The 27,108-nt window shown below is 45.1% G+C and overlaps 1 protein-coding gene and 1 long non-coding RNA gene across 2 annotated transcripts in view; one reads left to right on the plus strand and one right to left on the minus strand.

The window, feature by feature from the left end:
* The window catches only part of HS1BP3 (HCLS1 binding protein 3), a 140,604-nt gene extending 130,498 nt beyond the window's left edge, over positions 1-10,106 (plus strand). Inside the window, exon 7 of the mRNA XM_085574487.1 lies at positions 9,959-10,106. Coding sequence (XP_085430613.1) covers positions 9,959-10,091 — 133 coding nt within the window. The 3' untranslated portion in view covers positions 10,092-10,106. The remainder of the gene's footprint in view (positions 1-9,958) is intronic.
* Positions 329-25,307, minus strand: LOC146767787 (uncharacterized). Its single transcript, XR_014953553.1, has 3 exons — positions 23,832-25,307; positions 16,426-16,502; positions 329-6,670 (listed from the first exon to the last, which is right to left on the minus strand). It is a non-coding gene; the product is annotated as an uncharacterized LOC146767787 (long non-coding RNA).
* Between the last annotated feature and the right edge of the window lie 1,801 nt (positions 25,308-27,108).

A 27,108-nucleotide genomic window follows, 5' to 3' on the forward strand; every position in this document is an offset into this window, starting at 1 on the left:
ACAGCAGTGGTTTGAGTCCTGGCCTCCCTTCCGCTTGCTTACGTATCCATGCACGTACACACACATACCCAGACTCCCCAGGGCCCATTAGCAGCCCCTCAGGAGCTGGATTCTGACCTAACTTACAACAATTTTATAATGACTAACAAAATTTACCTTGGTAGGAATTGCTGCTGATTTATACATGCACCAGAAACAGGCTCTGCACAGGCGCTGCTGGAGTTAGGTGTGTGTGTTTATCCTTTCCAGGAGATAAAGAACAGAAACAGGAACCTCAAACATGGGCATGGAGGCACCAGGGGCATGGTGGCACACTGGGAGAGATCCCTGTGCCAGCCTGCCTAGCTCTTCCCATACACTGTTGGATGCTGGTCACACTCCTGCCTCTCCTGTTCTTACAAGAGGGCCAGGATGTGCTCAGACCTGCCATCCTCCATTGCCATTTATTTCACTTCCAAGGCAGATTTCTTTCACATCAGGGTTATTTATGCAGCTGTAGGGATATTTTTCCCTAAGTGACACACTGTGATATGCTCATGCACAGAATAAGTAAGGCCCAGCATTGCCACAGGTTTCCCTGGGGCAGAAGGGTGTAAACCAGGTGGAAAGAGCTGATGGCTTAAAGAAAATAAGGGAAAAGGCTACATCTCAGTGGCACATACCAGGTCAGCAAGATGAGACCCTCAGGCTGTGTCTGCCTGGTTTTCAGGAAAGGTGAAGGCACTGGAAATTGAAATTGGGCTAGCTGAATGAGGAGGTAGAGCCTCTGACATAGCTTTGAGGTGTCCTGTGGTAGAAGAGCAAAGATTTCCTGCAGCCTGATCCTTCACTCCAGGCACTGCCCAGCAGGGAGATCACACAGCTTCCTCCCCTAGGGTAGAGTGAAAGGCTCCAGTCATGCCAAGATGCCACAGGTGGCTTCACATGCCATGAACGTGTCATGAGCTCTCAGAGGGTTTCACACTCCAACCATTCCCACCTTCCCCCTGCCAGACACAGACCCCCCTGCAGCCATACTTGTAAGAGAGCAAGGAACACCAGTGAGCCCAGGCTCCCCCAGCACCTCTCCAGATCCTCCCCCCAGGGCAGAGTACTGCTAGAAAGGTCCCAGCTCAGTGCATGGAAACGAAGCAGCCACAGCCTGAGGGTCTCCTCTTGCTGGCCTGTCATGTGCCACCGAGGAGCAGCTCCCCATTCACCCCAGCACATCTCAGGAGAAATTCTACCCTTACTGACTAACTGGGAGCAGATGGGATTTACTCCAATCAAACTGAGGAATCCCAGCAGACAAGGTCCCAGTGCTGTAACAGTAGGTCAGCTGTACAGGGGAATTTGTAAAATTTCTGGTTGGGAAAGGAAGGTTATGAAGAAATAAAATCACTTAATGCTGCATCAGAGCATAAAATGAGATCTTTCTTCTTCCTTTCTCTTGTGTGTGAAAAGTTTCAGATGCATTTGTCTGAAGGAATATAATTCTGCTTGAATGCCTTCTGCTTTGTCTGTTTCCTAATGTAGGTGGAACAAATTAATTTTAGAAGTCCACAAAGAACCTTTATCAGCTAAAACATCCTCAGTATTCTGAGATAAGGATTTATTCCAGCAGCTTCAAAACTGTCTTGCTGCCCCTCCCCAGTGTGGGTGTTTCTGGACTCTAAGATTTGGTCATAAATTGTGCAAGTGCTCCCAGCATTTTTAATTAATGTAAAATTTGCATTTTAATGAAGGAGGTGATGGAGCCTTCCAGCAACAGAAACAATTACATATCGACCTGATGAAATAGCAGCAGGATTGCTGCAGTGAGCATGTTTAGTTTGGTTTTGATGGATTCAGCTGTGGTGTCCCAGCTCTGCCCACACTGAATGAGCGGAGGTGAAATACCCTGGAGCAAACACCAGGAGAAACCTCCCGGGAGTCCTGCTGATCTGGGCAGCTCACACCAGGTGTCAGCAGATTCACTCACCTCTTGGGATTTGCTCAAGGAGCAGAGAGGGGGATGAGAAAGGACTCGAGGTGTGTTTCCATCTTTGTTCCCAGCTCTGGGTCCTGGATGCTCTCAGGGAAGATCCAGGGCTGACCTTTCCCTAGCACTGGGTGTATGAGAGAAGATATTCTGCACTGGTTTGTGCTTTTCCAGATTTTCTGCCCTAATCAAGGTCAAATGGCAATTTGGCTCAGTTTCTCCATTCAAATCAGCATGAGATACAGGAAGTTATTTTCACCACTTCTACAAACCCTTCATCATATAATGCAATTTCCCTTTTTTCCAAGTGATGATGATCTCCATAGCTGCATTTCAATTTGCAGGGGCTGCTTGAAAATCTCCATTGCTTGGCAGTGCATCAAGAGGACAATTGTTGGAGTGGTTTTTGTCTCAGGGAGTTTGTCTCAGCATGCATTCCTCAGTGCAGGGCCAAGGCACTAGAAAATGTTTTGCATCCAGGAATTATTTATAAAGCAAAGAGGAAGTTTAAGATGACAGGAAACATTAAGACTTTCCAGTCTGTTGAACAGAGGGGAACATAATACAGTTTCCTAGCAGGTCTTGCTGGTTCACAAGATATTTTATACATTTCCTCTCTCTGGATGCTATGCAGTAAGTAACAAATGAGTGGCCTGGAAGTGTTTTATTTTGTTGGGTTGTTTTTTTTTTTTTTGTTGTTGTTGTTCATTTAGACAGGGACAAATAAAATCTTAGTCAAGCTGAGAATTTATTTCAGATCATCTCAATGCAAATTCAGTCTTATTTTTTTGACCACTGTCCTCCCCAACACACCAATCCCAACAAGAGCATGAGCTGTACTTATACCCAAGTCCTTAGGAACAGCAGAGCAGATGTGGTGTCACAGGTGGCTCTGGATCAATATACCTGGCTGCCTCTGTCTTATTAGGAAGTTAAACACAGGGAACAGGATCTCCCCAAGTACTGATTCATCTCCTGGCCACTGACTACCAGAATAGAAGGGGACAGAACCTGCAAAGGCAGTTGAAGCAGGGCATTTTATCTGAACATCACAGCAGGAAAGCTTTTTGGTAAATCTCCAAAATGATACCAGAGTGAGGTTTATGCTGTAACTTCTGGAAGCAAGAGAATCAGACAGATTTAGCCAACCACAGTAACAGTTTTCCTAGACCAGCCTTTGAGAAGACCTTTAACTCCAGGCTGTACTACATTTGCTAAAAACTCAGCTCCTCTTAGTCTAAATAACAGCTCTCCCCACCCTCATTTCTGTGGTCTTGACCTTGTGTGCAGCCTGTGTGGTTATGCTGTATTATCTGATTCATTCCTCTGTGCTTTCACTGCCTTGTTTGCTCATTCACCCCTTGTTTTTCCACTGCTGGGGTAGAAGTGCATTACTTTCTATTGTTATTGTGCTGTCAAATGTCATCTTGAGCAAACCTGCCTGCCACACATAATCTGTACCTCACAAATCCCCCTGAAGCTGGGATTTGCACAGCAAGTAAGAGCATGCAAGGAAGGCAGCATGGGCACATGCAAACAGAAGAGCACACCTGAACTGCAGCCAGATCATTACAGAAAGGGAGGCAGCTGACTTGGGAGATTATATTATGCTTAAGTCTCACATTAGGTGCTCAAGTGTCAATTCGTTATTCTGGGATCTGTATCTAGAGCATCCTTGGTCCATACTTGGTGCTTTTCCCATTCTTCTTGTTCTAGTCATATAGGGAAAGAACATTTTCCCACTTTATTTCTTTCAGGTCTAACTAATTTCCCCACTCAGCAGTTCTCATTTTACATCTCCTCTTCCTGACCTCTGACACAGCTATATCTATTTGTCATCTTTTATGTTCTTTCTTTCACTGAACCTCATTTGCTGTCTACTTACCCTAGCATTGCCATTTCCTGCGTATTTTCTTCTTTGGAATACCATTTCTGGATAGTTTTAGTATCTGTGCCTGAAAGAAATCCATCTTTTCCACTCTCCAGGCTCTGAGCTCCTCAGACGAGATAACTTTGTTAGTCAATTTAAATCTTCAAAATCCACCCCTTTGAATACTGGCAGCCCTGGCAAATTATATACTTATGTTTATTCTTCATGCAGCATAAATTAGATTCCCTCACAGTCATGCAAACTGAGGCCATTTCTTAGAGCTACTTTTTTCTCAGCCACAGCATGACCAACATTAAATACAGAAAATGAGAAGAGTCAGTGTTTCCAGTATCATTAGTCAGTTAAATCCAAAACAGACACCAAGAAATAGTGCAGCTTCTTATGTCCTAACATAGTCCCTGTGATAAAAATTTAAAAGAAAAAGAAAGGGAAAGAGGAAAATTCTTGCATGCCCTCCTGAGAAGCAGCAGATGCTCTGAAGATGAAAGCAAATTCTTCAGTCTAACATGCAGATTTATAAATTTCAGTGAGTTTATTATATTATTTGCTACTTGACCCTGTTATCCCCCATCGGCCTCAAATGTAAGGTGCCTCTAAAATAGAGGAATTCTACTCATCTCAAAACTAATTATGCAGTCGGGTCCTTGAACTTATTCTGTCCTCATGGGCTGTAGAAAAAAACACAAGACAATTTATTACTGCACATTTCTTGGCATTAGGGGGTTCTTTGAAATCTTGTAGAGATTTTTGAGTTTAGCAGTGTAGGGGAACTTATTTCTTACAATCGACAATAAATGAATGCGAAAATCACTGATTTCTGCAAAGACCTGGTCACTGTTTTCCAGCTTTGTGCTTGAGGATTTGAAGAAACACTAAGGTGATGGACACTCACAAAATTATTATTAAAAACTCACTAAGAAAAATGTGTATAAAGTATAATTTTAAAGTAATTATATGCTTTCCTGAAGAGTCAAGGTTATTGTGAAATGTTATATGCGTGCCCCTCACATATAAAATCCAACCTTGAAAAAGACAGCCCATAATTGCCACTAGTGCAAAAGAGAATATGATCTACTTATCGTGCATATAACATATTTGTTTGGCTTCCAAAAAATGTGCTACATTTAGAGGAGCAATTCTAGTCAGGGGCTGAAGTTGGTTTTCAACCTGTGAACCCCACCAACAATAATACTTCTTAGGGATAAATTCTTCCCTAATTTAATGTTGTATCACTGTACACTCAGACTTGGAATTCACCATTAGCCCTTATGAATGGCTATTTTTAATCCAAAGTAAGGAGAAGTCACCATCCAATTTTGTACCTGATGAAAAGGGGAAAACAGAGACGTAAGACATTTTGTAAAGCAGTAGGTTTGCCCCTTAATATGAAGCTTCAGTCATTTCAGTACATTCATCATAAGATACATGAGATGACATTGATCTACTTGAATTTTGTCTGGTTTTTTTTCAGTTGTAGACATGTTTATCTTGCTGTCATATATACAAATCCTTTTCCTTCCTGGTGGGACATGGACAGAGAAATGCTCAGGTTCAAAACTTTTGACATTTGTGTGGGACTCTTACTACTGCCTTTTGACATTTCCCTCCCAAAATCTCATTAATGCAGAGCCCACAGCTCAGCTTCTTCTCAGTAACTAACCCTTGGCTAGAAAGGATTGTCTTTCTCACTTGCATACCAGCCAGCCCAGCACTCTGTGCAACCTCTCCAGATAACCTGCTCCAGACATCAGGCTTCACAAAAAGGTGGGGTTTTTTGGTTGTTTTTTTTTTGGTTGTGTTTTTTTTTTTTTTGTGGGTTTTTTTTTTTCCCTTTAGACTGAGAACTCCCACACCCCCCCCAAGTGTTTCACAGGGCAAGTTCTCTGGCCATGGTCCCTCACTTATGACACTGGGGACTGAGGTGCAAAATGCTCCATGGCCATGCTGCTAAAGAATCTTCCAGAAAGCTTCAAATCCCATATTTGCTTAAAATGCAGAATTGTTTAAATGCAGAACCCTGAAATATTTATTTTTTTAGTACTAAATAATATAATATTTAGGTTATGTGGCAGTGTATGCAAGCTATTTTTCTTGGCAGGTATCAATAATGGCTAAGAAGAAAATCTGACATATCCCACTGTAAAATATGTTTGAGAAGGAAAGAATAGATTTTCCAGGCTTATATGTATTTCTGAAAAACAAAATATATTTGCTTTAAAATTAAAAATTGGAATTAAAAAGAATTTCAAACTAATATTGTAACTCAAATTTGCAACTTCAAAAATCAAGTCAGTTTTTGGTCATCATTAATGCAGGAGCGTTTTTCCCCCCATTAATAGGCAAACAATTTCGTTGGGGGAACAAGAATTCTAATGCACTTTTGTGAATAATATTCATGGCAAAAAAGTGGGTGTTTTTCTAGCTAGCTTGTAAAGAGCACATGATCACTCCCACTGCATGTCATAAATTTGCACAGTGGAGCACTCTTGGCAGTCTTCTGATGGGACCATTTTTTAAACTATAATAAGTAGATCTCCTCAGCTTCTCCTCCAGTCTTGTCATAAATCTATCACACCAGCCCCTGGCTTTCCATTTCAGCCCACACACACCTGCCTCATCCCCTTATACTTTCTCTAACATACTTTATTTGAGCATAGCATCTTCTCTCTGGAGGATCTCACAGCTTGGGTGTGCAGCTCGACTTCCCATGCAGCAGGGCAAGTGCCAGCGAGGTTGTGCTGGCCAAAAGTTGTGAGAAGCAGCACAAATTGCACAAAAAACTCTTCTTCAGGTGAGGTCCCCATGGCAAGGAAGTTGTCCTGAAAGAAGGAGCAAAGGCTGTTAAAGCAGCTGGTGTTCCTCAACCTTGCCCAAGACAGAAATGCAAGACTAAGATCATAACCTTGTACAGACCTGGAAAGAGTTTCAGCACTTTCTTTCCACATTTGAACTGGAGGCCGCAACCCTTTCACTGCCATGCTCCTTTTGGATCAAAACAGAAGCCACCACCCCGTTCCTTCTCCAAATTCACCTTCCAAATGTCTTACAATGTTATCTGTTCCTTTTTGTGAGTCTGGACACACCATGCTATAGGTACAGTAAATCGTGTAGCTCTCATACTGAGGTGCCCAAACTGTACTGACAACCCTTAGAGTAGAACCATGGCCTTGTACCTATTTTAATCACCATGCCTTCTTTGGGGCATGGCCAAAACGTCTGCCATCAGAAGTCACATTCAGAAATGTTTCATTTTCCGAGGGTTGCTCTCACACCTCCAGCACAACTGACACCACAGTCCTGCGTACACTCCTTCCTCCCCAGCCTTCTCACATCCCAGCCTTCCTGGCTCCCACAGCCACAGCCTTTGTGCTGTTCCATTGCAGAGCCCAGCTGTGCCCCAACTGCACCCCCAGCTCCCACAAATTTTCTGCAGTGGATTCAAGAGCTGGAGAGCTGCCTCACCTTCCCATGCCCAGCTTAGCCAATTCTCTGCAGTGCCACATCTGCTGGGCCCCAGGAGCTGCAGCACTGTAGAGTGTCCAAGCCATATCCCACACATGGCCAAGCCCTGCAGGCAGATCCATGAGGGCAGCTCTGTGGCACTGTGGAGACTCTGTGCTAACAATCCTCATGCCAGCTGCAGCCCTTTGACACAACCAAGCAGCCACCATTATTCACCTGCACCCAGAAACCAAAGGAACTTTGGAGAAACTCATCCTCTCCCTGGGGACCATGCAGTGGAGGCTTCCAGTGAGGGCTTCAGGGTGAGAGTGAACAATGTGCAGCAGACTCCTGCCTCTTGCCACTGCCTTTGCCTGGGCACATCACCCTACATCCTCAAGACTCTTTGTGAATGATTCTAGAGAAGGCACCTCAGCTGGTCATGAGCCCAGTGTACTGACCCTGTGGCAGAAAATGAACAAGAAACCCAACTTTTGACAAGCCCGTGAGTTCACTCCAAACCCTTTGTGGCAGTCATTCCTCTAGACTGCAACAGGGCATCTCCTCTCCCTGACTCAGGCTCCCACAGCATCAGTGATGAATCACATCCTCAAACAGCTTCTCTGGTCACTGTACCGGGAGTCCCAGACAGCTGGCCCGAACACGGGCAGCAACTCTGCAGATGTCCATGCTCAGACATTTGGCTTCCCTCCACTGGGCCAGCTGCTGGTGAGAAGCAGATCCCTGTTCTTTCCCACCACTTCAGATTTCTAGAGCTGCCTGAAGGCAAACATGGAAGATTTTTCCTGCAAGGGGGCATCCAGGACTGTGCTCCAGCTCTGAGCTAAGTCCTCCACAGATGCTTTTCCCTTGCTTTTTCTGCTTCTGCATCACAGTGGGACAAACAGAAGTGGCAGTGCTCTGAATGGGATACTTCCTTCAGAGGTGGAATCAATACCCCGTTCAGAAAAGTCAAAAGGCCATCTAAATTACCAAATGCTTTTTTAGCATTCCATAGCCTTGGGGTTGGGAGAGGAGATGAGGAAGATACTTGTGAGACACTCTCCTCATTTCTCAGCTCCCTAGGTTGTTCATGAAAAACAGCTGGATCCTAAGCTTTAGATTTTCACCAGGAAAAATGAGGATATTTTCAATACCAGGATTTCCCATGCAATTTGGTAAATGCTTCACTTTTAAAATCAAGTTCAGGTCACCTGCTACTTCCTGCAGGTGGCCATAGCTCAGAACTTTGATTTTTGTGTGGTACCCTGTTGACAGCCATGGGGATGGTCTCCCCTGATCCCTTCACATGCCACCCTATTTGAATCCATGTCCTCTAGGAATGTGTTTCTCATATTGCAGTGCCTTGGCCTCTGAGCGTTTATTTGAACAGACAGCTACAGCTGGGGATTTCTGTCTCTGCACAGACTTTGAACAGCTGCTTGTGGTTCCAGCCAGCCCAGCTCCCACCCTCTGGAGGGAAGCGCGTCAGGCTGGGAGGAACAAAGCAGCCGCAGTCCTTGGGTGTCCTGGTCTGCAGTGGGAGCGGACAGAGCACGGCCGGGCGAGCAGGGAACCAGCTGCTGAGCTGTACAGGCCAAATGTGGAGCTCCCTGACTGTCATCCATGAAAAATGGGGTTTTTACAACACAAACGGGAGACGTGGGCAGGGCTGGGGAAGGCTGACGACATGGGAAGCGGTTCTGTGCGCTGTGGCTGCTCCTCTCCTCTGTGTGGGTCAGGCCCAGGGCAGCGTCATCGGGGTGGATGTGCTCTTATTACCCAGATATGTTCATGGCATTCGTAGATGGGCGCTGAGCACAGATGATGGCATCCGTATAAGAAGTTTTTACCACTTGGAACTAAAGAGTCCCAGGAGACTCTGCAAATACAAACTGTACTCTTCCAGGGATGTGGCTTATTCCTGGCTTAGCACCAGTGGCTGAGCTGCCAATAAACAGTCCTGCTCTTCCACTGTCCCATCCCTGCAGTCTTCTTCTCCCTCCTCATCAGTTTTACTGAGTGGCACTGGAAGTTTTGTGCAATGGCTTTTCTGATCTGGTTGGAAAATAGGTTTAGCTCAGATTTTAGGGTTTTTTGGCTGGGCTGATTTTCAAGCCTGATCACTGACCTGACCTGATAAACTGAGCAGGCGCAAGGGCACTGAGCTGATCCAAGGAATGGAGTTTAAAACACATGAAAAGGGAACATGCCTGTGCAAGCAAGGTCAAGGAGCAGACAAGATCTCATTATTCTAACCTGGCACTGCTGCTTTTTCCATGCAGTGCCTCACAATGTCTCACAATGTGTCCGTTTGCTGATGGCACTGCTGCAGAGGTTCACTCTGCAGGAGATGACTTTCTCTCTGAGAACCATCTTGGAGGCAAGCCTGAGCCTGGACTTTGTTCTTTCTCTGTAGAAATGTTAAATCTAAACTGCTCTGAAGGGGGTGAGAAGGTCACCTGGATTTCTGGCAAACATGATCCCAGACACATCAAGATTTTTTTCCCTCTGTCCAAAAACCAGTAGAAGAAATTCAAAATATCTCTGTGGTTAAGCAGAAGGCTGCACTAGCACATCTTCAGAGTGATCTGTTGTTCAGATGCTGCCCTTATCATGGCAAAAAATCAACAATGGTTTTCTCTCCTCTCCCACTTGCCCAACAGGTCTTCAAGGAGAAGAGAGAAAACACACCCAGGATCAAAATGTTGCAGAGAGCATGGTGATTTGAATCATACTGAAATTTCATGTCTTCACAAAAGTAATGTTCTCTCAAACTACTGCTTTGCTAAGACGTAATTTTTAAATTTTATACTGTAATATCCAACACTACAGTGAAAAACAAATCAAAAATCCCAATTTAAAAAAAGATGGTTTATTCTGAAATTAGGTTGAAGCCAGACACATCTACATAATGTGAATCTTCTCTTTTGAAGTAAAATTTCAGGCTAAATCAATATGGCTTTACAGTGTATTTTCATAGCAAGTGAATCTTTACAAATGCAAAATAATTTCTTAGCAAGTTACATACCAAAACTCAGGAATGTGGGAAATCCAGATCAGGAACAAGTGGAGAGTGTGCCTACTTGGGTTCTTTGTTAATTAAGATGGATTAAATCTTTGCTGTGGACTGGAGATTTCTCAAAGGTGGGGCAGCAAGGTGTTGTCTCTGGTGAGATTAAGAAATCTCTATTTTCGTTTCCACTGCTAATACCCCAGACAATATAAATGTGCAGAATGTTTTCTAGTAAAAGCTTTCAATCTCAGCTGAGGCTTTGCATTCCAGCTGTCAGCTTTTCACTTGTTTACCTTGGAGCCTGCCTTCAAGGGATACGATAGAAGAGATAATTGGAGTGGAATAGCTGCCAGCAAGAGAAAAAAAATTGTTTCAATAAAATGCATTTTATTCTGCTATGGATACTTATATGAACAAATGGCACCCTTGGGTACAAACCAGAAATAATCCTCAGCATTTCTCTCCCTCCCTCTCTCCCCATACCTGCCCTGCAGCAGGTTTCATGCCACACACAACATCACTGCACACAGATTTCTATCAGTGTTTCACTGCAATGGGCCCCAGGAGCCCAGGTCTAACAGGACCTCACACTTTGAACTCTGCTTCCCTCCCTGTAGCAACCCAAGTCTAGCTTTCACAAGAGACAAAAGGTTTCCAGGTTGTCCAGCCCCAACCTTTGAAAACGTTCAAAATCAAGTAACCTTCTTATTTATTAATAGCACCTCTTTTAACAAAACCTTCTGGAGGAAGTACTGTGTTTATGTGCTGAGCCTGTTGTCAGAAAGTCAGAAATCCAAAGTCTGACTGCAACAGAAAGTCACAGGGAAAATATCTCAAAGCTATGTATGGCTCATATTGAATTTTGCTGCACAGCCCTGCCTCCCTGTGCCCCCTTGGCAGCTAAGTCTGTAAATTGGATAAACTATTTCACCTGGCCCTTCAAATCAACTAACTAGCTCTATAGCAAGTCATTAAATTAGCATGGCAGATGAGAATTCCCTGTCACTGCACATTTTCATTATTACCTCCTAAGGGAACTTGAACTCCAGTGAAGATGTGGCCAGTTAAACCAGCAACTGAAAGCCCATGTGAGTATCTCGTGTATCACAGCTGTGATGGGAACTGGGATGCTGGGAGTGGTGAGCAGCACCCCCAGCCAAGCTGGTTTTGTCATCTCTAGCTGGGAGCTGCTGCCTCTGTGCCAGGCAAGCTACTGGAGTGTGGCTCCATGCCCAGTCCTGGACTGCAGGATGAAAGATGTCCCTGGGGCTAAAGCAGTACACGTGGTAGGAGCAGCTCCTGACTTGGGGAGTGACAGTGCACAACCCTCCCACACCCCAACAGCATCTTGGAGCTGGTAATGGCTCTCCTGCACCCGCAGAGGTGATGGGTCAGTCCAGCTCCCTCACCTCACTACCTGCAGGAGCACCTGGGCTGGCACAGGCAGCCCTGGGTTAGAAAGGTTTAAGATGCTGTGGCCCTTGCCATCATGATTGCTGTGGTGTAATTTGAAAGTCTGATCTGTCCTTGTGGGTCAAGTCCTGCATGGGCCAGGAAGTCTGCCCTTGATGACTTTGTGGGAAGCCAGAACTCATCACTTCTGCCTGGATCCTCATCTTTGTCTGTTTTTTGTTCTAAAGCACTGTATTTAACCTTGCAAAGGCAATGTTAAACCCTTTAGGTTTCTCATTTGAATATGATTCTCCATGTCAATATCTTCACTGATAAATTAATGTATGAGTTTCCAGTTCTTTTACACCTATCCTTACCTTGTCCTAACAGGAGGAATGATTAATGACACCAATATGACCATACCCTTAAGTGATAAATGACTTTTACATCAAGTATGCAAAGATCTAGGGAATGCACAGGCCAGTGTCCCACTGCACATTGCAAAACAATGTGCACAAACAAAGTTCAAAAATTAACTAAGGCTCCTCTTTTTCACCAGCTATCCAAGTCAACAAAGTTTCCTTAATTAGACTGTTTGGTTTGATGTTTGTTTCTTAGCAGGAGGAAGTTTAAAAAATGAAGCCCCTGAACACCAATGGTGAGTATAAATTTTGTTTTTCTTAATGTTGCTGTTATTTTCCGGTCACATTTTTTACTGGTGAACATTTCCTGTGCAGGATTTCCACCAGACTTCTTACATGTTCTTGCCCCAATGTGCAGCTATGTTCATCCCTCACTGAAGACAGATACTCTCACACAGAAACAATCTGTTTTTTTAAATGCATATGGTGCTGTAGCAAAAGCACATCTGGATGATCTTAAGGGAGCTATTAATCAAAGACCTGAATATTTCAGAAATATTGTAAATGCCTTTTTATTTCAGATTTTAATACTCAATAGGCACGGTCTGCTGCAAGTGACATGCATAAATGCTGAATTGACCCCCCAGTGCTGCTTTGATTTCACTGATTTGCTGGAACATAGTGTTTGTGTACACAGTGAAAAAGAGTGTCAAAGCACTTTGATTTATGCCAGATTTTTACTGCCCTCATTAATGCCATGCTGTGGCTTACCCTCTGGAATGACTGGGAGCTGGTGGTGCTATGGGCTCCTTTGGAAGGATCCTAATGTCTCCCCATGGGTTTTCCCAGGGCTGGGAAGGGGCAGTTGGCTTTCTTAGATCCCAGCCCAAACTGCAAGAACCACTACAGAGTCTCCTCTTTGCTCTTTTTGGGCCATAATTTGGGATATGAGACTTGGAAGAATGCAACGTTTCTCAAAATTCCTTCAAAGTCAAGCCCAGTGTGAGGCACTCCCAGAAAGCATGTCAAATAAGCAAAGCATGGACTTTAAGTGTGTCAAAATATCCCTTCTCCAGGAACTGCAGAAAAAAATAATGCCCACAGCTGGCTGGTCTCAAGGAGACCCAGCAGGAAAGGCACAAAAATGCGGAGTCCCTGGTGGGACTTGCAGGGTGCTGCCTGCACCAGGCTGGTTCCTGAGGTACAAAGAGCCTGCCAGCTCACTGCTACTCAGAAACCTGAAATGAGAGACTCCAAATAAGCACAAAGCATCAAAGCAGTGAAGAAGAAAGCTCATTCCTGCTTCATCCAAATAGAGCCAGTTGTTGGTGAGCCCAAAGGGACAACAGAAATGCCACTGAGGTTTGTATCTCAGTTTGTCAGCTCAGATTATCTGTGCATAAATCCCATGAAGCAGGGGACATTCCTGCATGGTGTTGAGGGCTGCTTGGCCTGCTCAGCCACCAAAGTGCCTGCCAGGGTTTCTGAACACACTTTCCTTTGGCAAAATGACCTGGCACTTCCCAAGGCTGAGCCCCATGGCTGGCATGGTGCTGTGCCAGTCGGGTGCTCTGACCCCTCATGGGGGTGGTAACAAAAGCCACCCGCTCTTAGAGGAGACAGATGGAACCCCAAGTTCACAAAGATGTAAGAGCTTGAGTAGGGAGGGTCAAGCCTTTTTAAGATCAGATTAGATAGAGGCAATACTAATGAAAGGCCAGATACTGGTAGATTTAAAGTCATTGTGTAAAGACTTGCTGATTTTAATGGGTGCATGGAGAGCCCTGCAACAGCAGGGTTTGAAGGGACACTCCAGGCTTAGACCCTGATGCTTTCAGGTCTTCTTTAGGCAAGGATGGGAAGCTGGACCACGTCCTCTCCATGGGTCCTTTCTGATCTGAATTATTCCCTGGGTCCGTGAACATGTTCAAGAAGTGCAGACAAACTTCCTTAAAGTTTCTGAAGTTTCTTGACAAACTGATGGGTTAAGAAATGCATGTTTACTGTCTTCTAGTGAGTGTACTTTGCTGAGACTGAAAATATCTCAGTTCTGTTGCTGGCACTGCCTCAGACTTTCTGGGTGATCCTGAAAATAAAAATAGTTGGACTAGGTGTCCCAGGAACACAACATCCTTTCTTTGCCAGGAGCCAAAACAGGTGCTGGGTAAACTGCTGAACCACTAATTCTGCATTTTAGTGCCCAAATGTTCAGGGATGAGAGCAACCCTTCTTCCTTCTGCTCTTTGCCTGTCTCTGGAGCCAAGCCCTGTTTTGTCTCTGTGTTTTTAAGTGATCCAGCACAAGAAGACCCAAGTCTCACCAAGCCCTTGTTGCACTCAGCTGCAAACTCCTCTCTCCTCTGATTGCCCACAGGCACAGCACTATGAAAACATTGCCTTCTGTCACTTAATCTGTCACTGAAGAGCAAACCCTGGAGGATAAATTCAAAGACTGCTTGCTCTTTTTTTTTTTTTTATTTCAATTCAGAAACACATTTCCACTTCTCTTTGGTTTTGAAGATGGTTTTACAAAGAGAGCTAGCACGCAAGTCAGGCAGCAGTTTCCTCTTTGCAGGTGCATAATGTCAATCACACCCTCCTGCCTGAGCTTTGTCCTCCTGCCTGGCCCACTGACAGATGTAGGATGGGAAAAGGATGGGACATGAGATAATAAATTCTCTGGCACTGAACTCCCCTCAGTGCAGAATGCCTGTGCCAGGCAAAGTGCAAAACTCTCCTTCCACCAGAGCCTGCAGAGACATGGGTTAGTTTGTTGTGATTTAGAGAATCCAAAGGTTCGTGCCAAACCCTAAACCAAACACTTGTGTTGTCACTGATACCATTGCAGGAGGGAGCCAGAGGCATCAAGCAGTAAATTCAAGAGAATTAAAACCATCTGCTGCCCAGGACTGCCAGCCTGCATCTCCCTGCAGAGTCTTTTGAGGAAAGCAGTTTCAATATCCAAGTTAAATTTCCTTGAAAGCCACCTAAACCCAGCCAGCAATGCTGTCCCTCTTGCACACAGCAGGAGATAAAAGCCAACTAGAGCAACAATTTTACTGGAAATTCTTTCTAGGACACTTCAAGAAAGTCTTGAGTTGGGAGGGACTTTAAAGATCATCTAGGTCCCAACCCCTTGCCATGAGCAGGAACATCACCCACTAGATGGGGTTGCTCAGGTCCCCATCCAACCTGGCCCTGGTAGATCTTTGCAGAGCAGTCAAATATATGTTCATGATCAGTGAATGCAGACATAGGTGTATATACACACATCTTTTGGCTGGATCAGAGTTCTCACATTGCCTGCAAGCCTGTCCTAAGGAGTGTCCCATCTAAACAGGCATCCATGTGAGTCTAATTTTCACAGCTCTGTGAGTAATGCTCTGGATTCAGCATCTGGGATTCCAAAAGTGGACAAAATGTGACCAGAGACAGTGATAACACAGTTCCTTACAAAGGGATGGGAAAGAGATGTGATTAATTATTTACAGTCTAGAGGCAGACACCATCAAGGGGGCAATAAGATAATTTTTCAGCAGACTGCATAAAGCTGAAAGAAGTGTTCTCTCAATCTTTTTAAATTCCTGTGAACTGAAAGTGCTCCCATCTCAGCAGCACTTTTCTCCAGAAGCCAACTAGTGCTCTCAGTGCCTTTTGCCAATAGCAGCTATAATTACATTAAAAGTATGATTTGCAGAAGCAGAAGGAAGAGAGCATGTGCAGAGAAATGTTACACAACATTGTAAGGAGTTTGCATACTTCTGTTGTTCTATCAAACCACTTACAGTGACATTCACATGCTCCTGTTTTCTCTCTGTATTTTGGAGATAAGACAATTTTGAATTCTTTTGTGCAATTATCTGATAGATGCAGAACTTTAACTAATTGCAGCCATTCAAGTGGAGCTTGATGATCCCAAAACAATTCTCTGCTATGAATGGCCATTGTGATCCCATAAAAACAATGGCACGGGATGTCACACATCCTTTCCTGAGCTTCAGCAAGGGATGCTCAAATACAAGAACTTAAAAATGAAAAAACATTTCTATGAAGTGGAAGTGAATGCGGTGTGTGCTGCCACTTCTCTTGGCATTTGTGTAAGTACATTTGCCTCCAAATGCTGTCCTTTCTCCCCAAGCCTGAGCTGTAATTAGAATTCTACCTTTAAATCTGAGTGCAATTTTTAGGATTAATAGGGCATCCAGCAGCAATAATGGCAGTAATTACAAATGTGTTCGGTGTTCAGAACTAAAGAAAAATAAACTAAAGATGAAAAATGCAATCACTCAAGAATTATTTTGAAACAACACAGGCAGAAATGGGCAAGTTTGCATGGCTATAAATATCACCAGCACAGAACTTACATTTTTTAGGGCACGTGTGTGATGAGCGCTCTTCTGAAAGACTCTGGGCAGCGATAAAGCTTGAGAGCACAAGCGACCTGGGAAATATCAAAATATTATAATCTGCTTTGGAGACAGACTGCTTTTCTTTATGGCTTGCAAAAATATACTGGAGATTCCAGCTGCACTTCACTGCAGGAGCGCCTGTTTATGGCAAATGGAGAGGGAGCGTGCACAGGGAAGTATTGCTAAAGAAGCTGGCAATGGATCAGCAGGAGCAACTTGGTAGCAAGTTACTTTAATGGCATTGTATATCCTGTCCTGAGTCATGGTGAAACCTCTCAAGGAACAGTTTGTAACAGCCACCTTCCAGTCATCCCACATGTGTCACCAGGATCCAAAACACATGTAGCGTGGACACAAGACAAACTGGTAGGGATCTTGGTAGTCACAAATTGTTCCTTGGGTCCTTAGGAGAAATTCTTCTGGAATTTAGCAATGTCTTGAACACAAACTGTTCCAAAGAAGCCATCAGGAGACTGAAATTTCTCTGTTTTTCTCATCTGTGCTCCAAAGAGCAGGAGGACAAACTGAATACATCTAAACAACAAAGTACTGTAGCTCATCTCCTTATTTTATCATTTTTTATTTATCCATTAACCATTTCTCCAAGTAGCTCCTCTCAAACACTAATAAACTTGTACCATAATAAAACTGGGAGGTTTCCCATTTCTTTCAACCTGTGAAATGAAGTATGAGAAGGTAGAACTTCTCTGATCTTTTTAACCCCAAGCTGCTCCTTTCTCCCATTATCACGCCATACAAGCCCAAGCTGTGCACCCAAGAGGTGCCTGACTCCAGGCACCCGGTCTCAGCACATGCAGTACCACAAGGAACAAGCCATGCTGTGGGACTTCTGAAGTTCCTTCCTTGCTGCCTGGGGAAACAAGGTCCTAAGCTGAAAACATGACAGATGGTGGTCGTGGTTGATGAAATTAAATCACAACCTTGTTCTGCAGAACCAGGCAGAAATCTAACATGTCTCTGAACCTTCAACATGTCAAAATTAATGTTTTCAACCTCAAACTGCACAGTGGTACTTCTCCAATGCTGTTAGAAGTTTAGGCATTGAGGTCGGAGGTAAGAGTAGTGTTTCTTGTGACACACAACCGTTCCACTCAGTTGAGAGTGGGAGCACAAAGTGCCACTGAAACAGCAGTCATCTCATGACCCTGCTCTGAGCACTGATGCTGAAAGAGCTCTCTCCAAGCAGGCAGCTGCTGCAGATCCAAGGCTCCAGGTATGGGTTAAATGGAAAAAACATGGGACCCACCCAGATTATCCTTTGCAGTCCCCTAAAGGCTGCCTGGAAGGTTGGACCAGCTGTCTCCACAGGCAGCAAGCCTGAGGAAAGTCCCCTGCTTGAACACACTGGGTGGATTAGCTATTCCCAGCCCACAGGAGGGTCTCAGGCCTTTCCTTGTGTCCCTGAAAAGTTTGGATGGCAGTGGCTGGGAAGCCCCTGTGTGCAGAGCTGGCCCTAGAGCCTGAATGGTGTCCCAGCTGATCTCATAAGTGTCATTAGGCTCAACTTGGTTGTCTAACCAGTAGTGCCCAGTGCTATTAAGGCACCCTTTGGCCTTTGCTTCCTTACTGCTGCAAACTCTGTGCCCATCTCGTAACCATTGCAGACATTTTGGCTGATTAAGGGCATCCCACATGGCACAGAGTGGCTGTATTTCTGCTCAGAAACCAGGCCAAAAATACTCAAATCCTCACTTTTTAAAAATATTGGCATCCACAACACAAGCTCAAACTTACAAGATAGAATACCTGTCAGCTCATGTTTCTGTATGCAGGACACAGTGCATGAAGATATTGATATGTGCCCAAGCTTATGCAAACATTTGACCAGGAGAGCAGCAGCTCTCACCAGTGGTTTCTGAATCTCATTTTCTAAATATACCTCGCCCGATTCACGGAAGGAACACGGTTTGGCACCTCCCAAGGGGAAACACAGATGTCTGGCTCCCAATCCCTGGAATTTCTTGAACTTCTGAGTACAAAAGGGGAGAGGTCAGAGGTTGAACTGCACTATTTATTTTTACTCATTTTCTACCAATTGTTCAAAACCATGCACAGATAGGGCATTTCAAAACCCATGGGGTCTGCCTGCACAGACCCCTGGCAAATTCCAGTCATTCCTCCAGGCTGATGGGGGTGTTCAAGCCCCACTGAGGTAAAGTGGATCCACCAGCCCTCAGTCTGCTGAGGAAGGACCTGTTCCAGACAGACCATCCCATGCCCATGGCACCAGTCCTATGCTCTGTGGGGAAGAAATCTGAGGCCTCAGGAGGTGTCTCACCTGCCAGGAATCTGGGTGCCCCACAGAGATAGCCTTAGGGAAGATGTCCAAAAGATTTCTTCCTTTACAAGCAGGACCACAAGAGAGAGAAGGAGAGAGGAGACACTTGCTGGACTTCAATTATTCCTTCCTGCACCTATACTTTCAATTTATTTAAATTAAAGGGGGTGGTGAGGGCACTGGAAGAGGTTGCCCAGAGAATCTGTGAATACCCCATCTCTGGAAATGTTCAAAGCAAGGCTGGATGTGGCCCTGGGCAACCTGATCTGATGGAAGATGTCCATGCCCATGTTAGGGGGATTGGAACTAGGCCATCTTCAAAGTCCCTTCCAACCCAAAGTATCCTGTGATTCTGTAAATTTCAGAATAAAGTCTGTAGCGCATCCACAAAGTAAAAGGTAGTTTTTAGAACTAGGGCCTCAGGTTTCAAGCAAAAAAGCCCTGTAGCCCTAACAAAAGAGCTGGGATCAGCATTGTCCCTTCTTGTGTCACTCTCCTAAGAGCAGGTGGCTGTTCCCACAAGGATGGGGACTGTCCCATAGCTATTCTCCCCAGCCCAAGCAGTCACACACTGGTTATCAGAGAACATCCCAGGCCTGGGCACTCACTGGGATGGGCACCCAAAAGCTGCTGTTCTCCGATTTGCCCCAGCCCACATAGAGGAGCAGCCTCCAGCTGCACTGAGTACTTCCTGTGCCACCAGAGGACCTACATTCACCATGGGTGGTGACCCTGGGGCAGTTTCATCTCAAAAATTTTTTTTTAAAAAGAAAGAAAAGCCTAGAATTTTCTCCAGCTGTTTTTTTTTTTGTTTGTTTTTTTTTTTCTGTAAATATGTTCCGTACTGAAAACTAAACACTGCAGGAACAACTGCAATAGCTCCCTAAACAGCAGGTCAGGGTGGTGTGATTGCTGTGCCTGACATTATTGCTGCTTAAATAATGGAAAAATACATCACAATGGTTGGCTCATCTCTCCAATCTGCTCCCATGTCACCCACAAGCACCACACTTGACCACTATTTGCCACATGAAAATGTCCCCAGTTGGGAGGAAATTGCTGCCACAGAGGTGGCACTCATTCTGCACTACTTTCAGGTATTTCTGTGGTGAAAAGAGTGAGAGAGAGATCTGAGACATCTGCATCCTGCAGTCTGTCCTGCTCACCCAAAGGCTTTTGAGACCAGAGGGGTTCATGCATCAGCTGCAGCCTTCCCTTATGCTAGCTCTGAGTCACCATCTGGCACTGGGTGGTTTCCAGCACCTGGGAAACATGAATATGGATCAATGCAGTCTTTCTTCCTCTCCTTCCCCCTGTCCCTGCCTTGGGCATGCTCTGTGCTTACATCTGCAGCTTCAAGGGCTGCAAATACCAATAAAGACCTAAGCAAATGAAAGCTTCAGCCTGCATTCTCATTGAATGCAAACAAGATGGTTTTAGAAACAGCCCTATTTCATTCTCTGCTGATTTAACATTCCACAGAAGTTTTTTGGGTTGAGATGAAGTAGTTACATTCCATTCTGGTATCTCCTCTCTTTTTGTCCCCAGCCCCCAAGATGGTCTTAAATGCACTCTCATCCACCTTCCTACTACAACAGGTAGGAAATCTGTTTAGAAGTAGCAACAAGAGCACAATCTCCTCTGTGTTCATTCCCACCATGCCTGCTCCAGGTCAGCACCACCAGGGCAAGACAATCTACCTAACCTGGGCTCCTACAGCAAGTATTGAAGTGACCTCAGGGCATACTGCAATCCAAACAAGTCTCTATTTGAGAGTTAAAGCAGTGCTTTGTCTTAACCACTGGATTAACATTTTGAAATTTAGCTATAGCCAGGTCTCTTTTTTTCCTGTATTTCTGCAATACCTAGCACAGCAGCACTCTGGCTCATCTGTGATGTTCCCAGGCATGGTCCCAAAATAAACAAGAAGTTGCAAATCAGCAATCTGGATCACCCACTAAAACGAAGAGGAGTGTGGCTTTGTTTCCATTGGAGCAGAAGCATTCTCTGTATCATTTCCAGATTAAGAAGCAGACTCCAGGAGGTCCAAATTCTTTGGCCTGGCTACCAGACCTCAACTGTCTGACAGTAGGGGCACAGTGCAGCTGGGTTAATAGTCACTATTCCTGTAAAGAAGTTGAGTCCCACAGTGCTGTTCATGACCCCTCCCACACTTGCAGCAGCCCTGTGAGGGTGTAGCTGGCACAACACCAGTCAGCAGGAGCCTGCACCGGGCAGTGCTGGTGAAACCCCTGCAGACAGCAGGGAAAGGCTGTGAACAGTCCTTTGAGGCCATGTTGCTCATGATACCCATGTCTGGAAATAAATAACCAACCATTTGCACCTCCAGTTTGTCTTCACTTAAACGGTGCATCCCTCCTTACCACTGTTCAAATGAATTTGGAACCTGACTCAATGAAGCATTCAGACACGTGCTCCAGTTCAGCCACTGGTCCTGCTGGAGCACAGCAATGGGGTGATGGCAGGACAGGTGCCAAGTTCATCCCTGTGTATTTGCCTGTGGAAAGTAACCACTTTTGCAGGAAGATGGTGTCCCCCACTCGATGTATCCCCAGGGGGAGAGCTGTGCAATCTCTGCTCTCCTGTGTCCTCAGTGCATCCTCCTTGTCCCTGCTACCTGTCTTGGCAATGCTGGCAGAATTGTGGGCTAGGCTGGATCTGCCCCAAAGTGCTGGTGTGGTCTCGCCATGGTTTAACCCAGCCACACAGCCACTCGCTCACTCCCCCTGCCAGTGTGATGGGGGAGGGTAAAATTGAGATAAAGACAGTTTGTTAAGGAAAGCAAAAGCTGCACACGCAGACAAAGCAAAACAAGGAACCAGTTTACCCCTTCCCATGGGCAGGCTGGTGTTCAGCCATCACCAGGAGAACAGGGCTCCATCACACCTAACTGTGACTTGTGAAGGTGAACACCATCACTCCAAATGTTCCATCCATCTTCCTGCTCACCCCACTTTACACCCTGAGCATGATGCACATGCTATGCAATATCCCTGGGTCAGATGTCCTGGCTATGTCCCCTCCCAGCTCATTGTGCACCCCTTGCTTGTGGGGGGAGATGAGGAGCAGAAAAGTCCTTGAGGACTTTTGTAAACCCTATCAGCAATAACAAAAACACCCCTGAGTTATCAGCACTGTTTCTAGCACAAATCCAAAACACAGCCCCATACCAGCTACTGTGAAGAAAATGAACCCTACCCCAGCCCAGACCAGCACAGGTCTCTGCCCAGGGCTCTTTGCCACTGCTCTTTCATGCCCACAGTGCTGTGCAAAGGCAGTGGATGGGGTCGGCTACAGCCCAAATCTGGGAAGGCTGTGTGTCCTTTGTGAGTCTGGTTAGATGGAGTGTCATAAATCCAACAGGTCCACAAATGCCACCAGCAAAAGAGCAAGGACAGGTTCTTCTGGCCCACTCCCAAGTGAAAAGTGGAAGCAGAGGCACAAAGCAAACAGACATAAGGCCTCAGTAGAAATCGAGGATGCTCCATCCTTTGGGACAGTTTTCCACCTCTGAATAGATGAAGTCCAAGTGCAAATATGGTCCTGCTCAGGGACAGATGATAAGGATTGATGTCATAAGAAAAGCAACAAGATCTTAAATCTCTTGATACAAGTGTGGGAAGCCACTCAGAGAAGCTAGAAATCATGCAAAATGATGGGGGCTATGAACTCAGGAGCTTAGCTCTGATCTGCTGGGATTGCTGTCATAACTCCAATGTTAGCACATCATCTGTTTGAGGAGATAGGAAGGGGGAAGGAGTGCAGGGGTGCTGTTATGTATCAAGTGCACTGCCAGCAGCCTGTCACTGGCCGCTGAGGAGCATGGCGATGGAGCCACAGAGCCAGTGCATGCAGGGTGTGGAATGAAAAGGAAAGCAGTGAGGGCTCTTCTCTGGCCACCAGGACTGGAAAGCAGGAGAGCAAAATGTCTCAACCAACCCCCAAACTGCCAGAAAAGATACAAGGAAGGTGCTGTGATCCCCAGCTGGAGCTGAGGGTGCCTGCTGGCAGTCAGACATCTCTGTGTTTACATTCCAGCTGCCTCCCGTGGAAAGTGCACAGTCTGGCATTTCAGAGCAAATGTAAAACAGCAGGGACTTTGATTCACAGCTAGGATTTATCTAGGTATTGCTTGTAGTCTTTGTGGTAAGGCTCAGATTGTACAGTTCACTGCCCCAGGTTGTGATTCATTGTGAGAAAGACCATTAAAAACAGATTTACAGAAGATATGAGAGAACTGCCCAAATTATCCACTAAGGCTAAGCAAAGTAATTTCTCTCCAGCCAGAATTAGACACCTTATCCTGGTCAGTCCCTTTTTCTTGCAGAAGAAAGATGCACAGATGAGCATTGTTCAGCCAGACTGTTCCTGTACCGGTAATGTGAACAGGGAGAGGTCTGGGCCTTAGCCCTGGTGTTTCACACACCCCTGGATCATCCTGCAGAACTCTTAGCACAGATTCCAGAACAACTTAATCCAGAGAAGAATATCCCCAAAGAGCAGTCTCCTCATTTGGAAAGGAAGAGAATCATCCTCACAGAAATCAGCTGGGCCATGATGTACACATCACAATAAGCAAACAGGGAGCTTGCTGGTTTATTTACTCATTAGTACAGGTACAACATCAGACACTGGAGATCTGGTTTAGGTTCCTCTAGATTCCATCTTCCATCACTATGGAGGGTACAAACTATATGATGTGGAGAGATAGGACACACTTTGTCTCTGCTGCTGAAGGAGTTCTAGTCTTACAAAAACAGTACACATTTATTGAAGCAGACACTGGACAGTTTATCCACCCACCCTTAGACTCATAGCACCTTGTACATTATAGCTATTGCTGACCCAAAGAATAATAAATTGTTTCATATAAAGTGAAAGATCCACAAAACTCCAGCATTTAGAAAGCCCCACTCCAGCATCAGACAGTCTGATAGATAGGATGTTCTCAAGGGCTGCCTGAGAGACCTGCCCTTACCTCCTTCATCCCCAGACAATGACCCCATCCCTAATCCTGCAGGCACATTTGGCACTTCCTTACCCTGGCAGTGTTGGCCTCACACTTCACCCATGCTCAGGGGACCTTGTTCTCCTTGGACCAGACTCAGTGTCACCCAAGATGAGGCAGGCAGCTAACTTTGTGCCATGCACGTCCCAAAGAAGTGCAAAAGAGCTGTAGCAGCATTCTTGTCCCATTACATCATTGCACAGGGACACAGGATCATTTTCATATGGTATACTACTAGCTAAAATAGTAATGTGAGCCCCTTGCTTCATGTACTGAGGAATTTAGTCGACAGACTGAAGCTGCTAGACTGAACTGCTTGTCAGCTCTGACTGGACCATGACTGAAGGACTCAAGTATGTGTCCCTGAGGCAGACCCATGGCTCTGTTGGTTGTGAGGTTCTTGGGTTTTTTTATTTGTTGTTTTTTTTTTTTTACAGTAATATAATCTTCAACCCAGATAAAGATGCACAGATAGTGTGGGTCACATGAAAACTAGGAGTCTTGAGGAGTCACAAAGGGTAGACAACACTTAAAAAATCCTAGGTGCTGTAAATACATCAGGAAAGGGAGAGGAGGGGAGAGGCTGTGCCTGTGGGAGGGGGGCACAGCTGAAAATACTCCCAAGGCCCCTGCTTTGACCTTTACATGAGCTGAATCTTTGATCTCAATAGAGAGCTGTCACAAGCCCTGCAAGTACAGCCAAACATCAGCTCACAGACATGCACAAAGTTGTGCCTGCTCCCTCCTCTTTCCCACACAAGAATATCCTTGCAAGGTACCTCATCACAGCTCCTCATTTAAGGGTCAGTTCTTTAAATTTATTTGTCAACTTGAGTGCTTTTTAAAATTTTAACAGATATTTATTTATTTATTTATTAGCCATTTCCATTAATAACACAATAAATAGTGATACATTTATATTCTTATAAATGTGAGTTCAGCAGGACAGAGGGTGCTGACTTCTCAACAGCCAGGGAGGGATGCCAGCCACCCCCCTAGGTGACGAGGACACAGAGATCACTTTCCCTCCTATTCAGGCAGAGCTCATTCTGCCCCCAGGCTGTGCTGTTAGACTGGACAAGAACCCCAGTATTTACACCCCTCCATTTTCTGAAATAGGATTCAGTTTCAAATCTATCTCCAAGTAAGTCTTGTTTTTTAGACAAGAGAACAGGGACATGTAGAAATTAAGACCTGTTTAGGCAAGTGGAATCAATTTGAGGAGTATAAAAACTCCATCATCCTCTATTGGCAAGTATTTACATCAAAGATTATTGGCTTACTTTTTAGTTTGTGTTCTCAAGAATTGCATTTTACTTGAGATTCATATGTGTTGGCATTGTACTTCCACCAATCCTACCTAACCTGCAAACTTTCTCTTCCATATCTTTAACAGTAACCCATTTGCCTACACAGAATCACAGAACAGAGAATCATGGAATCTGCTGATTTGGAAGGGATCCACAAGGATCATCAAGTCCAACTCCTGGCCCAGCACAGGACAGCTCCCAGTGCCACATCATGTGCCCAGGACTATTTCATTCCTGTCTATCCCACCAGATAAATAACTGCAATGTCTTGCACATATTCAAGGGAAGGGTAGGACTGCACTGGGAAATAACAAATGTCACAGTCTGCAAAGGGGAAAATGTAATCTTTGTTTAATTTCTGTCTCGTTACAAGTGCTGTGTCCTGGTTCTGAGAAACATGAACTAAAGCTGAGTCAATTTTATTGTGAGTGAGTAATGGACAATCCAGATGACTTGCCAGGAAGCATGGCCCCAGGGCTGTCAGTACACAGCTTCCAGGAAAAAAAAGGCAATATTTGTAAACAGAAAGCCATACCACTCATTGTTATGAAAGGCAATTCCCTATCTGAGAAGTGATGGAGCAAAGCCACCAAGCCCTCTTTAAAGGGAACAAGTCTACCAAACAGGAAGGTCTAAGGCGTGACAATGTCTGGATAAGAGGATAACAAATACATATATACCTTCCTGCCATTATACTGAATAAAAAAACTAGTGAGTATTTCATGCCTGTGGAAAGTCTGACAGTGTGCAAGCAGTGCCAGCAGGGACCTACTTAATTCCACTCCACAGGGAGGGTTTGCTCCTCAGCTGCCCTGTGCTCACTGGCACAGTAGTGAAGCTGTCCACCCAGCAGGAAGGGATTCAAGCCAAGCAGAAGCAGTGTGTCTCATGGCTATCAGCACTCACTGATCATTTCACTTAACAAAAGAGAGCACAGACTCTTCATGCTCCTCAGAAGTACACAGGAGAGCCAGAGGGGCAGATGTAAAATGGCAAAATGCTGACTTCTGCCAAATCCAGAGCAAAACTCCCATGGATTTCAATGGACTCAGTTATCTATCCTTAGATTTCAAGGCTGAGACTACTGAACATCTTGTCTAAAGATCCCATGACCAACCACAGTTGAACTCATCACCCCCAAATCTGCTCATGACCGACAGCAGTGGTCCCCAGCTCCCCCTGTCCCTGGGCCACAGGACAGCAAGTCAGTTGGGCAACAACATATCTCTCACTCCCCATAGCCTCAGGTCTAAGTTTTTATTTACAAGACAACATAAACAGTGTTGTTTTTCCATTACAAAGATGCCTGCTTATCATGGATGGAAGGTTACTGGTCTCAGAGACATCCCTGTCTGTCCTGCTTGGAATGTTTCAGGTAGCAAGGAGCTCATGCACGCCCTCAGAAGTTCATTCAGTGGTTAATTGTCCTCCTCCACGTGCATTCATGGGATCTGCAGCATTTTCCTTCCCCCTGGCTGCTCCTGGGAGCATGTGGTTTGGGTACTAATGCTGCATGTTGGCACCAAGCTGCATTTCACAGGGAAAAATATGCAGCCCTCCATAAGCAGATTAGGAAACACAAACACTGAGAAATGGAGAACAGAGTGGGAAAAGAACTCTTATCCAAACAACACCCAGGGCAAGAACCAAGGCCTCTACTTGGAGAGAAAACTAGGGAAAACATGGGATTTAAAAGTGAAACTGTTGGGAGACTGTTTCTTTGCACTATTAAAGTGATTGTGTTCCTGACAGGCCCATCATGGCCCTGTTTGTAGCCAAGCTCAGTTCTGTATGAACATCAAAATACGTCTCTTTTTCAAGCCAGCTGCATAGTGCACACAACATCATCTGGGAGTTCAAACACATCTGGATTATTCAGTGTTTTCATGGTCGTATGTGTCTTGTCACACATGAGCAAGGTGCCCGGAGCCCACCAAGGTACCAGGCACCACAACAAAAAGAAACCATTGCAGCCTGAGGTGTGGTGGAAGCTGCAGGAG

The sequence above is a fragment of the Lonchura striata genome, chromosome 3, assembly GCF_050655825.1.
Source record: "Lonchura striata isolate lonStrDom1 chromosome 3, ASM5065582v1, whole genome shotgun sequence".
Classification (NCBI taxonomy): Eukaryota; Metazoa; Chordata; class Aves; order Passeriformes; family Estrildidae; genus Lonchura; species Lonchura striata.